General features: G+C 35.7%; 1 protein-coding gene across 1 annotated transcript; it reads left to right on the plus strand.

Annotated features, from left to right (window-relative positions):
* Window positions 1-7,073: 7,073 nt before the first annotated feature.
* Window positions 7,074-15,881, plus strand: LOC136812664 (uncharacterized). Its single transcript, XM_067069190.1, has 12 exons — window positions 7,074-7,416; window positions 7,612-8,529; window positions 8,879-9,113; window positions 9,553-9,574; window positions 10,793-10,946; window positions 11,732-11,857; window positions 12,365-12,479; window positions 12,825-13,045; window positions 13,684-13,803; window positions 14,382-14,549; window positions 14,947-15,219; window positions 15,754-15,881. Exons 1-12 carry the CDS (start codon window positions 7,074-7,076, stop codon window positions 15,795-15,797), a joined length of 2,739 nt encoding a protein of 912 aa, XP_066925291.1. The 3' UTR covers window positions 15,798-15,881.
* The last annotated feature ends 1,250 nt before the right edge of the window (window positions 15,882-17,131 follow it).

Consider the following 17,131-nt stretch of genomic DNA (forward strand, 5'->3'; position numbering starts at 1 on the left):
ATTTTTATAAATTCCAAATAATTTTTTATAAATTTAGGAGCAAATAACACACATTTTATTAAAAGAACTAATTTTCAAATGTTAAACTTTGAATGTTTGCTGTCACCTCAATACTGTTGTTTTTCGAATGAAATTTTCACAGAATGCAGCTTGAATATTTATTTACTAATACCAGTAGTGATTTTTCAGAATAATCAGGAAGGCACTTCGAGGCACTCAATTTTCTTCAAGTTCTTAAAGCACTGACATTATGACGTTCCAGTACTTTTAAACCAAGAGTCTTTTCTTCTACTTTGATGTTATGAATGCGTGAATTATCAAGAGATTTGAATAGATAGAACAACAGAAATTCAGCTGTACTCATTCCAGCCGCGGCTTTCTTATACTATGATATGACTAAATTATTTCTTAAATACTGAATTTCGCTCTTATTTTTGGCGGTTTTCCGCCCGTCAAATAAGACGAAGAATGCTTCCATTCCTCTAACATTTTATGTCCTACTTTTATTTAAATCGCATTTAAATTATGTTAAATTTATAATTTTGTAAATCATTTGTAATTTTGTAATGTTTTGTAATGTTTTGATCGAAGAAAATAACAAAAAAATTGAAAATTTTCATGTCCAGGAAAGTTGTTTGAGTCCCATATGTACAAGAGTGCGAGCAACGCGTTATTAATTAATTTAGTTTGATTTCCTTCCTTACGAAGGAAGAATTCATTTCATTTTAAAATTTTCATAAGAACAAGGTAATTTGCTACCCTTACAGTGCAGGTACAGGTAAAACATGTCCTTACAGTGCAGCACTGGTCAAAACATACCCTTGCACTAGCTGAACCTTAAAAAAAACCAACCCTGCCGCACGTCTGGTAAGTCATTTACCTTGAGTGCCCTCCCCCGTCCTACTTTCTTTAATAAAAGATTAAGGAGAAGCAAGAAGGCAAAAATGCACGAGACATTGAAAATTTTGACGCTCACGTACCAGTATGTTTCTCTTCAAAACAAATTGAGACGTTTAGTTGACGACCAACTCTTGCATTAACAATTTAAAAGAAAAAGAGTGGTAATCGAATTATCGAATTACACGTTTTTTCTATAAGAACAAACTACATAAGAACATAAGGTTTCGATGAAAAAAATGTTAAGAACAAATTAAGAATATTTTAAGGCTTTGGGGACTCAAAAACATCCGATTTTTTAGGAAAATGGGCAAAAATACTTATAAAATGGGGGAAAATAAGAACATGTTAAGAACATTTCTAGGCTTAAAACTCAAAAAGTTAAGAACATCTGGAGGCTTCAAAATTTTTGGATATTCTTATGAAAAAACGTGTATTCCTATGATCAAAATTACTTCCCTTCTTACTGATAAACATCCCAACTCTCAAACTTCACCCTTTAATCATAAAGACACCCCTGTCTCGCAGCACCGTAGTGATGAAAATCTCAATTGGGATAACAGTTCTATTCCTCTATTGTTCCTAAGTCAAATAATCATGGTTTTTGAGTGCAAATTTTCCCTTGAATTTAAAATGGAGATGAAATCAAAGTCAATTTCAGTATGGATGCTTGATTTCTAGTGGGACGGGGATAAAAAGCCAGTAAATTTATAAAACTTTATTATTTGGATGGGTCACAGGCAAGAAACAACAAAAAATTTATTTATTGATAAATTTTCTCTCTACTCTATGGTAGAGCATCTTCAGATCAGAACATTTTTGTTGAGGTTCTGCTGTTCTTATTCTTTTTGGTGCTTCAACTTTTTGGAACAATTTGCCCACTGATCTTCGCCAAACTAAATCTTTGGTTACATTCAAAGCCAAAGTGAAATCTCATTTTTTTCAATAATCAATAATTCTTTTTCTGTTCTTTTTGGTATTCCTGTTTTAGTTACTGTTCTTGTTCTGTTCATAGTGGCCCTTCGTGGAAACAATTCATTAGCTGCCTAAAAGCTATTGAATTTTTCGGAGCATGCCACTTAAGACATATGTTATTATTATTATTCAAGCTGTTCTCGTCTTGTTCTTATTTCAAGACAAAACTTGAGTATTTTAGATTTAAAAAACTTATTTAACGAACCTAGCCAGATTTGCTTTAACTTTATTTTAGACATTCCAGAAGTATTCACTTAGTGTTCTTATCCTTTTCTTATTTTGGTACTTTTTAGCCTCGTTGTTCTTTACAAAATTAGATATGAGCCCTCCGAATGCATTCGGGATGGGTCCTACGGCGCTGACAAACACTGCGACTTGACAGGCCCGAGCTGCCAAGCCATGGCGTATATACCATGACACTCGAACCACACTGGGAGAGCGATGCTCACGCGAGGCCGAACTTTATGAGTGCCACGGCACGTCACAATGTCTGTCTGATCTACCCACACTCTTGTATCAGAGTAATGGTACCCAATTCCCCTCACATGGCATGGGTTGACCCGGGCGAAGGTATATTTACTTGCCAATTGAATCGTAGAGACACGGCGGATATCGAACTCTTTACAAAATTGGTTCTTATCAATATCAAAACTATTCTTGAAAAATTCATACTCATAACATTCGCTATCTATTGCATGATAATAGCTTTCATTTCTAAAGTTAATTGTTCTACAAATTTTGAACCATTCGGATGTTCTTAATATTTTAATTTTAAGCGTAAAAAGTTCATAAAATAACCATTTTGTGAGTATTTGGTTGCAATTTCCTTGAAGAAATTGGTCCCAAAACGCCTTATAGTTTCTTAAATTGTTCTTAAATATTTCGGCCATCAAAGCCTTATGATCTTCTATGATCGTCTATAGTGTAAAAAAAGTGCAATTAAGCTAAGGTTGTTGGCTACGTTCCTCAAACTGGGACTCTTTATGTTATCATTGGTATAGCAGATGGGCAGATAAGAAGTTTGGCTACAAACTTTGAATACAGAGAAGATAGCTTTTTGTCCATATTATCACTTTTATATCAAGGTACTAAATCGATCTGATCGATCACCCCCTCCCTCATATTTCTTAATAGAGTAACCATAACAAAAATGAGTCAAATAAAGAATTAATCAGATATTTGGGATTGCAAAAATGACAAAAAAGGTACATAAAAGATAAGGATATACTGCTGAGCATCATTTTTCAGCTTCCAAAGTCCCTTAAAGACAGAAAGTTCCTTAGAGGAAAATTTTTTTTAAATCGTTATTTTAACTTAGACAGCCCCGGCGGAAGCGGGGAGACTTGGGAGCCTCCCCACTTTTGAGAAAACGAGATTATTTTCTCAAATTCCTAGTGAATTTTAACCCATTTGAGCCTTCAGCTTCCCCACTTTTACGGTTGTTCCACCATAGGTATGTTAGAGTGTATTATGCAAAAAAATTTTAAGTTCAAAATGTGAGCCTCGGGAGCATAACATTTCTGTTTATTAATACTTAGAATAAATGCATAAGCCAATAGTTTCAGTCCCACTGTTCCAACGTTAATCTAACGTTATATGGATGTTGTGAACATTAAATAAACGTTGAAACAACGTTGTGTACCAACTGGGCAAGTGTGTCCGAACAAAGTTTTTGATGCGAAGAATGAATATTGTTAAAGTGAAGGAATATTAATAACGCGAATGGTTCTGATACAACTAAAATTCTATCAGGAAAGTAGGTTACTCAGATCAGTCAATACGTCACTTTCAACCAATCAGCTGTTGGGTCTGTGGAAGACATTTAAATTAGCATCAATTTTATATTAGTAATTCAAAAGGAAGGTAGGATACTTAACCTTATGAATATGACCATTTGCCAGCCAGGCAGTATTCATGATATACACATTTGCAATGTCTTCTGACATTACACCACAGCCCTAATAGCTGATTGGTTATTATAAGTGACTTAAAATCAGTCGATACGTCAGTTTCAACCAATCAGCTGTTGGGTCTGTGGAAGACATTGCAATGTGCATCAATCTTATATTAGTAATTCAAAACATCCTCTGGATGAAATAATTAAAAAAAAAGTTTTACCTCGTAAAAAAGTTTTTAACTTTTTTGTTTGTTTTCATTTTCATTTTGATCAGTTGGATTAAAAAAAAATAGAAGTGAGCCCACTTCAGGATTAGCATATACGTGCATGTGCGTTTATTGTGATGCCAAATACTAGATGAGCGACTTCTTCCACTCCTTTTTCTATAAATTTTGGTTACCAAGTTATCATAATTTCACGCCTGCGCAAACGTGTTCCGTATAATTAAAAATGACCCTCAGATAAAAATAATGACTAAATATGACAAACCTTTATAGAGTAAGCTTTGAAGTTATTCGTAAGAAAAATCAAAGATTACATAATTGACAGGGAAAGAAACGGGTGAAATTTAAATTTGCAATACCGTTTATACTTTGCTCTGGTGATTAAATTATATGATAAACAATCTGACAAAAGAATCATTCAAAATTCCGAATCTATTTCGCCAAATAGTAAAAGGCAACTTAAAATTGAGATCAAGTTCTCATAAAAATCGTCCAACTAGCCTAGAGTCTGGTAGCTCAAAATTAAGATAAAATTCTTATAATAAACAGAAAAAATGAAGCTAATCAAATCAATGTGGGTACAATCTGATTAATTGTTCACGAAAAAGCTTAATTGTTTTGTAATTAACATTATCTTCGTTTAACATCTTCAGTGGACACTATGAAATTTCAGTACTTCAAATTTTTGCGAAGGGTTGAGACATGCTGCCTTGTCATTTCTTCTGCTGGTAAGAAGTAAGGTCTGGAAACGATTCGCAACTCACGAAAAATAGGTAAACCTTTTTTTAATATTATTCTATCATCTCAGACTCCTCTACCAACAAGGTGGGACTACAGCTGAAACACTACTTGAGGTGCAGGGGTAAGGTAAAATCTTTTGAAATTCTAAAGATAATTATTGCATACATATGGTTACATCATTCTAAGAATAAGACCGCTGGAATCATATAAAATTGCTGATGCTTATCGTACACCAGTGGGTCTGCACTCAGGAGGGGATATACCATACTGTATTCCACCATTCTTTTATTTTCTTCCCTAAATTCCGTATAACCGAAAATTTCTTTGAAATTCTTGATTCCTGTCAAAAGTTTCTGAAAATTTACACTTCTTCGTTCCTCCTAAGCGCACCGAGACCGATTAAAAAACTGACAAGGTTGACAATTTTCCTTCGTTTGGGTGTGTACGTGTATTTGAAATCAAAAAATATTTGAAACATTTGAAGTTACTGAGGGATGGCATTCAACAGGTTAAAGAGTTCCAAAATACCTAGACATAAGGGTTGCCCCTCTCTCTTCAAAAGTTGGGAGTTTTTACAAGCTCTTACTTAATTTGGTTGGTCGTTAACCCGCAATTAAACGTTTTTGTTATGTTTTCAGAGTTACTACAGATTTTCGCTTATTTCCCGCAGGCGGCGGGATTCGAGGTTTCGATAACTAAATATGCGAAAAGTTGTTATAGCGTATTTTAAGTCAATCCGCAGGCTTCTGCGGGAAATATTGGACTATCTGTGTCTAAGTGTGTTTTCAAAACACAATTATACCAATTAGGAAGGTATATTATAAGAACTCCAGCTCATCCCCAAAAAATGCGCGACTATTCTAAAAATTATGGACTTCACGATTCGTCGAATTGAGTGTTTTCCCTCTCTCTTCAAAAAAATGAGCGACTATTCTATGCTTCATAGACACCATTCCGTAAGAAAATTGTGAATATCGAAGGAGTTGTTTAGTTCCAGTCTTTTTAACTAAATTACATTACCTTACATTAAAACAACTAAACAAACCAATCAAATCAGTAAAAAATTGTTGACTTACATGCACGATGTGTTCTCTTTTGTAGATTTTGATTGGCTGGTGAATGATGAGGGCGTCGGGCGTGGTTATGACGCGAACATTATTAATCTTTTACTTGGCCATTGCTATTGGCAACCATGGTAAGTAGTCGAAGCTCCTAAGGTTTAAATAAGAGAAAATCAAACTTTTGAATACATCAAAGTCAGAAAAAATAAACCCAGACGTAGAAGAAGAAAAACTTTATAAAAAGATAAGGATTCTGGCCTGAAAAGGTTTTGTTGGCTTCTCCCGACTTTTTCGTATAATAAGCATATTTCTAGGTTTTCAGACCGTCGGGACAAAACAAGCAGGGGTAGTAGCATTCTATGGAAAATATATTTGAGATATTTTAAAATCTAAATTATCAACTCAAATGTTGTGACCTCCCAATATTTTTGATTAAAAACTAACAATGTATGATAGTAGGATAAAAGTATGATAACTATGAATATAAACTTAAGGTTTTCGTTTTTAACAATTTCCTATATTAATTTAGTATCTGGTCAATCAACTACAACTAATTTGGTAACATCATCAACGAGCACCACAGAACTTTCAACTGGCATCACAGAGGTTTCAACAAGTATTGCAGAGGTTTCAACAAGTATTGCAGAGGTTTCAACAAGTATTACAGAGGCTTCGACAAGCATCGTAGAGGCTTCAACAAGCATCGTAGAACCATCAATAAGCATCGTAGATTCTTCAACAAGCATCGTAGAGGCTTCAACGAACATCGTAGAACCATCAACAAGCATTGCAGAGGCTTCAACGAGCATCGTAGAACCATCAACGAGCATCACAGAACCATCAACAAGCATCGTAGAACCATCAACAAGCATCGTAGAACCATCAACGAGCATCACAGAGGCTTCAACAAGCATCGCAGAGGCTTCAACAAGCATCGCAGAATCATCAACGAGCATCACAGAGGCTTCAACGAGCATCACAGAACCATCAACGAGCATCGTAGAACCATCAACGAGCATCGTAGAACCATCAACAAGCACCACAGAACCATCAACAAGCACCACAGAGGCTTCAACGAGCATCACAGAATCTTCAACAAGTATCACACAACCTTTCCAAAGCTTAGCCCCTTCTTCAACATTCTGCTTGAAGAAAACAGTGACAGAGACGATAAGCAACACTGTTACACAAACCAAATTCCAATGTTCAGCGACTCCATCAGTTCCCGTGTTGATGTCAACAGCAGTTCAATCTTCAGCCCAACCATCGTCTTCAGTAATGAGTTCTTCACCTTCAATATCGATGCAGTCATCGATGTTATCAACTAATGTTATCTCCAGTATCTCACCAATAATTTCCTCATCAGACATTATCGACCAATCATCTTCCCAAATGAGTTATTTTCCTGTATCCCAACTCCCATCTTCCAATATGATGACGTCATCAATAGACAGTATGACGTCACTAATGATGTCATCAATGTGTCCAACAGTTACAGTGACGGTGACGGAATACCAGTGTCCGTCTTCAGAGTTGACAACAAATGTGTGGTTACCAACGACAGTCGTATCATCTTTGGTATCTTTAAATGTCCAGTCGCAATCTTCTTCCATGTCAACAGGTTAATATTCTTTAATTCCCCTCATAGGCTTACACGTACATAAATAAGGCCTCTATGGCAGTATGTTTTGTCCTAGGTTTTCTCAGCGATAGATAAAGATTAGCTAATAGTATAGCAACAAAGTAAACCCTTCTACATTTGTAAGTGACCTGCTGTGCACTTTAAGTTTTTACATAATTTTTTCTTCAATTTTAGTATCACAACAAATAAGCTCTCAACCAGGAAGCTTGATGATGAGTCAGTCAACAGGTATTCCTGCATCACAATCATCATCATCATTTCAAAACACAGTTGTTCAATCATCATCCATATGTTACGATGGGACGGTTACCCAGACTGTTACTTCATCTTACACGACCACAACCTACCAACCCTGTCCGTCAAGCAGCCAAGTGAGTTCCAGTATGATGATGTCATCTCCTATATCAAGTTCAATGGATATGTCATCAGCGATTTCAAGTTCAATGAATATGTCTTCAATGATTTCAAGCTCAATGGATATGTCATCTCCTATATCAAGTTCAATGGACATGTCTTCAATGATTTCAAGCTCAATAGATATGTCTTCAATGATTTCAAATTCAATGGATATGTCTTCAATGATTCCAAGCTCAATGGATATTTCTTCAATGATTTCAAGTTCAATGGATATGTCTCCAATGATTTCAAGTTCAATGGATATTTCATCTCCTATTTCAAGTTCAATGGATATGTCTTCAATGATTTCAAGTTCAATGGATATGTCATCGGCGATTTCAAGTTCAATAGATATGTCATCAGCGATTTCAAGTTCAATGGGTATGTCATCAGAGATTTCAAGCTCAATGGATATGTCTTCGATGATTTCAAGCTCAATGGATATGTCATCTCCTATATCAAGCTCAATGGACATCTCAACCTCAATCATTCCATCCAGTTCAGAGATACAAAGTAGTAGCTCAATGGTCCAAACAACAACCCTTCCACCCACCACATCAACCGCTGTTGAAACGTCATCAAGCACCCCAGTCGTTGTCGTGGAAACTTCAACAATTACACCGACATCCAGTACCACTAGTCTTGTTGTACCTTCATCGAGTGTAACAACAACACCACCCGTTTACCCTTGGAATGGTAACACTCGCATTTTTTCGTTTTCTCCAGTCAAAGTTTATTTTCTGAATAGAACTAATAAACATTAAATAAGCTAATGGCCACAACAAGAAAATTCCGTGTATAAAATTATCAACCTTTAGTTGCGCGATCGAATTTTGAGAGGGCTGGTCATGAATTTACAAGGAAATTTACAATACAACAACTTCAGATATATCTTACGTGATTCTTTCCTGGTAAATTCGAGCCCAGTCTACTCACGCTTAAAGGTTAATAGGTGTATTGTAAGTATGGATGTACTTCACTTCATAATCGAACTAAATTAAAGAGAGATGCTTTAAGAATGTATAAAATTAAATCTCATTTTTAGTGTGGTGTCTACACGCAATCAACGCCCGACGAAAATGTCATCATGACACAGACCAACTAGTCTGGGATGATGCCCTTGCTGACAACGCACAATCATGGGCTGATGAGCTTTTGGAAAAAGAGAAACTAGCCTTCGATCCAGAAAATACATTCTTAGGCTATGGAGAATCGCATGGTTTTATTAGGATCAATTTCAATAATTTGCGTTTTGTATGTGAAAGAATCGTTAAGGTCTGGTAAGTAATCTTGTGTAGTTTAATGGGCTGTTCCATAAAATTTCCAAACAGGGGGATGGACAAACCTTTTCAAGTAAAAACAAATTTCTTGGAAAAGTGTAGATACCCCCTAGAAAATGGCAAAATTTGCAAAAAGAACCCTTGGAAAAAATTATTTTTATGTCTTAAAGTGAGGGTGGACGAACTAAAATCAGTTGTTCAACCCTTGGAAATTCAAGAATAACTTTTTACTTCCTGGAAAAATTAAAAAAAAAACACTTTGGACCCCTGAAAATATTTCTTGGACTAACCCCTGGAAATGTTCATCCACCCCCTGCATGGTAATGGTATAATAGAATGGCTCAATTCAAGGTTCAATTTTAAGGAGCGCATTAAAAGGAAATGATAGTTTTTCATTATTACTAAGTAAGGAATACTAAATTTATTTTGAATATTATAGCGAAAGCTTCAATTTTTTTCTTGTTAGCTTAAGATTTCATTTTTACATAAGTGTTCCCTTTTCATATCAGACACATGTTTTATATCAGGACGGCAGTGTCTGCCTATTGCTATACATGTTTTTTTTTTATAAGCATACAAAAATCCGAAAACAGGCTCAGAGATGCTTAGGTCGAAAGCTTAATAAGGCTGAAAAATGCTTGAGGGGATGCTTAAATCTAAAGCATAAATTTAGGAAAATTTACTGAAAATCCGTAAAATTCCAGCAAAAAAAAGCAAAAATCAGGAAAAAAAACATTTTTCGTAGGCTCAAGTAATGCTTGCCATATGCTTAATTTTTCCCCATATCTGAGCATAGATATGCTTATAAGTGCAATGCTTATAAAAAAAACATGTATTGTGCTGATATAAGCAAAAATGTAATTATTTTCCTTTTTCTGACCAATCTTGCTTCACATCTGTGTCAATCCAATGTGAAAAAGCTTGTAAGATAAAATTGATGCGTAAGCAAACGATTATTTAAAAACAAAACCTGTAAACTGACTTTTACTACAGTGGAATTTTGTTAATTCGAACTTCTACTATCCAAATCTTTCTATAATTCTAACTCATTTTGAATCACCTTCGGATAATGCTTTCTATAATTTGTATCTTTCTGTAATTCGAACAGATTAGATTTCCCATTCGGGTTCGAATTAGCGGGAGTCAACTGTATGCTTCCAATTTCTTTCTAAGTTAGAAAATATATTTCAGAATCCATAACAATCTCGTAAAAATGTTCTTTTGACACAAAAGCCTGTACCTGATAGGCACAAAAAAAAGCAACAGTTGACTTTTTCTAATTTGATCTTCAAAGGACATAAAAGAGATTCATTTAAACCACTTTCTAGCTGAGGAGACCAATATTTAAGTTCGAATTACAGAAAGTTAGGAATAATAGAGATTGGAATTTACTCTGTAAAGTTGACTGTACAGAGTGTGTCCCGAAAAAAGTGGACAAATTTTTATAAAAAGTAAAATACACAAAAATCATCGTCTTAACTGGAATTTGAATGATGCAATAAGATTAAACTTCTCTGTTCAATCAATAGATATTCAATTCCCAAGATGATTGAATAGGTTTTTGAGATTGAAATATCCGGAATACATGTCCTAAAATACCTCATAAATTATGAAGATTTTAAAAAATCCACTTTTTTGGGACACACTGTAATTCTTCGTCGTGTCAAACCTTTGAAAAGCAAGAATTGAAGACATTGGATCAAATCAACTTACGTAAAGTTTCTCTTTTACCATATAGGTACCGACAGAAGAAATATTGGGATTGTGAAGCCGCACGTCCGTTTGGACCAACAGGTTCCCGATACCAAGATTTCACTCAGCTTGTCTGGAAAGGTAAGAAAATCATAACCAATAGATTTCAGTCCTCAATTTCATTAGTCTTTAAAGTTTTAGTTTATAGCTAAAACAACGGTCATCGGTAGATTTGAGAGGGGTTCAAAATTTATGACGTCTTCATTTCCTTATAGGGAGTATGGATAAAAGAAACATTCTGCTTCATTAATTTTGAACCACCCTCAGATCCGCCAGACAGTCTACTAATTAATCTACATCTACTAATTAATTCAACAGCATTAACAACAAAACTTCAATATTATGCTTATCTCAAGTTTAAAAAGAGAAATTGACAGTGAACTTGACAGTGGATTTTAAAATACATTGCGCAAAAAATAGCTTTTTGTATAGGAAGTGTCTGTAAAAGATTAAAAATCAACAACAATATCCAATGGTCAGTGGTCAAAGTAAGGCTTTTGTTCGAGACTGAAAATATGGATTTTACACAGTAAATTAGCACAGACTCCTGAAATTCTGTAGCCTAGATATCTAAGCCAGTTTTCAGTCACTTGCTATAAAATATGAAAGTTAAGTTGTGACTGAAATACAGTTATTCAGCGCTAACTTAAATTTCACGGATATAAAAAAATCATTAAAAGCACCAAAAACGCTATACATCTTTATACAGTATATCGTGCGCTGTAATATCTGGCTTGATTATTCAGGCTAGAAATTCTGGTGAAATATGCTGAATTTTGAGACGGAAAAGAATCGATATGAACTTAACTGAGAAGGAAGAACTTTTAACACTGAATATCAACTGACCTTTCTATCTTATTTTTCAGACACATCAAAAGTAGGTGTGGGAGTGGCCATGGATGACGACGAAAGTTTTGCATATGTTGTTGCCAAATACCAACCGGTGGGTAACATCAATGGCCAATACCCTGACAATGTCGCTTGCAAAAAACGTAAGTATTTGTAGTTGGATCTAAAAAAGGAAGATTTAAACCTAACTGGCACACAACGTCGTTTCAACGTTCATCTAACGTTATATGGACGTTGTGAACATTAGATGGACGTCGAAACAACGTTGTGTGCCAGCTGGGCACGTTTGAAGAATAGATGTATCCATCTATTTTCCTCTTGGTATCAGATCAAATAGAATGTAAACATAGATAGAGATTGGATATTCATGATATTCATGACGTAATGTTTTCTACGAAAAGACCCCGGTTTTGGCCAGTAGTGGCAAATTTTATACAACTTTTGTGTAGTTTAAATTTGGCACTACTGGCAAAAACCGGGGTCTTTCCGTAGAAAACATTACGTCATGAATATCATGAATACGTTGACGTTTTACATGAATAGCTTTAAGTCGATAAAATTCCAAAAGTGTAAATTCAGGCAAATTCAATACTAATCATAAAAATACTTACCAATTTTCCAGCTTTCGTTTTATTTTTCTATCTCCACAGCACCAATCATTATACCTCGACCACCACGACCAATATACTGGTTGGTTACAACATACACATTCTTTATCACCTTTCCACCGTCCCTCATCTTCCCTGGGTTCGGCGTCGTTTTCATGTAAGTAACCTAACGCATCTTCATACTACACATGTAGAGCTACAGGAAAAAAGACCAGGTCGCCTGGGTGTGAAAAGTACATTTCACACCATGGAACGTGAACGATTTTCCCACAAATCGGGAAACGGCTAACGAATATATCCCTTATCCATTCTAAAATGGAGGATTTTTGGGAGGTGTCTTTGTTTCGGCTCAACTTTCAAATACGCCATTGATAAATCATCCTAGAAATAAAAAGAATTCAAAGATAAAATAAAACTGTTCGATCGTCGGTCAGTGAATTTGAAGCAGAAAGAAATCAAGCAGTTGAAATTGTATCAAATTTAATACTATCACTTACAATAGATATTGTGAAGTTTGGATGATCCGTGTGCGAAGAGGCCGACGTCGTGGGCCACGTAACCCATGGGATTACAGTGTAGAAGATTACAGAAATCGACGTTACGGATTGATCCTTGTGAGACGTTTCTACGATATGCGCATCCTTAGACTACCATTTGAATGCGGAAGACGTCCTAGGTTGGGGCGACGAAAGCGTCGAAATACGGAAGACGAAGTTGATGAAGGTACGACCGATTCTCGTTTTGATTCTGTTCTGATATGTTTGTTGGTTTTTTTAGATTTCAACTATTCGATACGCTCCAATATTCGATATTATTGAAAGCCACTGTCAACAAGGAACTCTCATAAGCGACGCTATACTATTCGATACGCTCCCTTATTCGATTAAGACCCAACTTCCCTTGAAGATCGAATCAGAGAGCGTCAACTTTATGACGTTTGTTACACACCAAACAATCATTTGATACTCTCCTTTGGATTGGAAGTCGTTGTTCATCCCTCATTTTCAAAGTTTTCATGGAATTTCATTCATAGCACTTTTAACAGATAGCATCTACAGCATTTATAGTAAGTGAAACAAATAGGCCCTTTAAACCATGTTCAGACGTTACAGTTCCGTTCCGTTCCGAAACGAAACGGTTCCGAAACAAGCGTGAACGTCAAAATTCGAAACGTCAAAAAAAGAAGACGTTACAAAGCAAAACAGATCGAAACGGTTTCGCTCCACTTTTTTCATCGGAACAGAACTACTCCGTTTTCTTCCACCGAAACGTTGAGCGAAACGGAACAGTAACGTGTGAACATGGTCTTAAATGCCGTTTTCTTCACAAACAATAATCATTCTCATGTTTTCTTCTTGCAGACGATTACCTGTTATCACCAGGCGACGAAGTGGTGACGTTTGTCAGAGCAGCAGAAAGTGCTGATTCATACCAAACCACAGATTACTATGACCCAGTCCGAATGCAACCAGCTACTGGAGGTATAATGCCAATGTATCATCCGCATAAACTCGTCCCTCGTCCTTGCCAAGATTCCGAAATGAAATGAAACCTTTCTACTGGTCAAATTCAATTTTTACGTCACTCCTAACCAATAGAATGGCTTCATTTCGTTCCAGAACCGTTGTCTACGAACATGGACTAATAAAAGTAGTTTGCAATCAGAGCGCTAAACCCTAAACTATTTGATGTCTCTGAAGACTTCTCCATACTCAATACAATTCCAAGTCAAGCTGAAAAGATTGTATTCGATTTTGTAAGACAGCGTATTAGATAGAATGTAACCCTGGTAACAGCCTCATTTACTAGCATTAGAACATTTTAAATTCGCTTTGAGATTTCATGACTTTAAAAGCATTGTTAAACTACATAAAACATACAAACTCGACCAGTACTTAAGTTAACCCTTAGACCACGAGGGACGCGTATATGCGTCCAAAACAAGCCAAAATACTGAGTCTCGGACTTGAGGCCATAGCTCCTGACCACTCGATTCAAAGGGGCATGAACAAAAATGACAAAAATGATGTAAAACTTAATATCATTCTATTCTTTACAGGTCCGTATTGTCAGGTTCGAAAATCCTGTGTTTGTGACACTATTCCGGAAGTCAACACAACCGTATTAATGACAAAACCATATTACGGGGCAAATAGTTCAGTGGTGAATGAATCACTGGCAATCCTTGGACAATGGGATAGAAATACTGTGATCCAATTGTGCAAAGGTAAAAGGGGAGTTTTTTAACTTGAACTTCAGGCGTTGTAGTGCCACTTTGAGATTTGATAAAGCCTTGATATAGTGACTAAGGAGCCGCCATTATGGTTGGCGTGAGTTGGAGAAATTTCTGATTTTTAGTATTTTTATAATTCTTAAAATCAGCGTTTTCAAGGTATTCAAGCTTAGAAATCCATAACAAGAAACTGGTAATAAATTCCAACCAACCCATTAAATAAATCATTAAACTTTGACTTTGATTAGATTGCGAATTGTGCAGGTCTTAAGGGTGGTGCTATAGCTAGCAACAAATTAAAATAATATTGATAACATACACTCAGTAATCGCGTGTTTTCCTCACGCCTGGGCGAATATTTAAAACTGTAAAAATTTTAACTACATTTTAGGAGCGAACTGTAACGAAAACACTTTGAGTAACTCAGTCTCGCAAATTGAGATTTCAGTCAACGATACACTATCAGACATCAACATCATCAAAACTGCCAAAGTGAATCTACGAAAAGCTATAGATTGCCACGTCAATAACGACGTGAAAAGTCAGCTGTTTGACCAATATGAAGCTCTTTGTAAACGTCTGGTCATCGTGAAGAATGTTTATGAAGATTTGTTGAGAAAGAAAGAAGTATTTGAACAAGAGCTGCAAAGATGTGGAAAACGAAGTAAGCAATTCTGACCTTACAAACTTACTGTAAAATAAAGGTTTTCTCGAAAGGTTGCAATGAAAAATAAATAAATCACTCTTCTACCGTACGTATTTTTTCTATCAAGCGTCATAGAAGAGGCATGGTCTCCAACCCCTTCCCCGTGTACCCAAGGCTACTGATGGACGCCAGAAGACTATGCTATAGTCTAAGACGAATCACTATCTAAGAAAAAAATCCGAAAAAAAATCACAAACGGGTTTTTTTCCCGAAAAGAGTGTACAGTCGGTAGAGTTGCCAGTCATCAAAACTCTTCCGCCGATTTTTTTCCGTATACCACCATAACGCCATACCGCCATTTTTTCCGCCTTTACTATCACGTAACGGACGATAACATCGTCTAGGACACCAGAGAATTATTTGGCGCGCTATCACTAAGCATAAGTAAGCCCATAATACGCAGGGAACAAGGTTTGGTTGCATAGTTTAATTTGGTTACACTGATCATTCAATGGCGATTAAACTAATTTCGGGTTCAATTTCATTTTTTAGGTTGGTTACGTAGTGTTCTTGAAAACATGTGGTATCATGGGTAATCATCAAACATGAAAACCGCAAAGAATTATGGATAAATAATCTCATTTGGTGATCATGTAATTATTTTTAAGAAAACTATATTTTGTAATATTAAATACGGGGATCTAGAATCTTTCGTTCATTTTTTTTTTCCTTTTAGAAATAATATCTAACACTATTTTAAAATGTTATCAAAATTTGACATTTTAAGTTTTTAAGTTACATTTTTTGTATCATTCACCTAAATATATGCTCGGACAAAATATATTGGCAAGACTTCATTTTTCATGTTACCCTAGTAGGAAAAGCGTTCTATTTGGACATTTGGATGCATTTTTTGTCATTTTTGAAATGTGTTTCTAAAGCGTTCTTCGCGAACACTTAAGGAACGCTTTACAAGTTGATGGGAAGTTGATCAGATAAAAGTGTGCTTAAAGTGACCGTAAAGTTAAAGAACGCTTTTGGATATTTTTTGAAGGCGTTCCTAAATTGTTCGTTAAGAACGCTCTCAGAATATTTTAAAAAGAATATCTTCAAAAGCGTTCCTAAAGTGTTCAAAATGTACACTTTTCGAATGCTTTAGAAAGGGGATTTTTAAAAGCGTTCATAAAGTGTTAATATAGTACGCTCTCAGAATGCTTTAGATAGGAGATCTCTAAAAGCGTTCCTAGAGTGTTCATATAGAACGTTTTCTTTATGCTTTAGAACGAACATCTTTAAAAGCGTTTCTAAAGTGTTCATAAAGAATGTTTCCGTATGGTTTAGAAAGGGGGGGGGTTTACAAAAGTGCTATTATGTATTATGGCAAGCTTTTACAACAAGTCAACATAGGATTTTTGAGGAAAGTGGGAGTTTCAAGGGGGCTCACACCCTTGTGTCACAAAACCGCTTGGACCCCAGCCCTACTAAAAAAATTGGGCAAAGATTTCGTTCCTGGAGAGAAAATACCCTGGAATTTCAAAATTGACTTTGATTTCATCCCTATTTGAAATTCAATTGCACTCCAAAACCATCCTCACTGGGTTTTTTAACCTTGGAATAATAGAATTTCCCATTGGAATATTTATCCCCACTGAGGAAAAAAGTTCCACCGGGGCTGTGAGACAATCCTCTGAGTAGCCATCAGTAAAAATTAAGGATAGAAAGGCAAAGACGGGGTGTGGAAATTATTCAGGGGATGTCTAATTTACACCAATCTTTTCTTTCCAATAATCCAATATCAATTTTGTCTGAATGAATAACAAAGAAAGAAAGAAAGCCGAAAGAAAGGAACTAGGAGAAGAAAATCCAACCTTCCGGCAGATTTACATTCACCTTGACAGTAAATAATGATATATTTATGGCAGTGGTTTTT

Source organism: Clytia hemisphaerica, unplaced genomic scaffold, assembly GCF_902728285.1.
Source record: "Clytia hemisphaerica strain Z4C2 unplaced genomic scaffold, Clytia hemisphaerica genome assembly, whole genome shotgun sequence".
Taxonomy (NCBI): Eukaryota; Metazoa; Cnidaria; class Hydrozoa; order Leptothecata; family Clytiidae; genus Clytia; species Clytia hemisphaerica.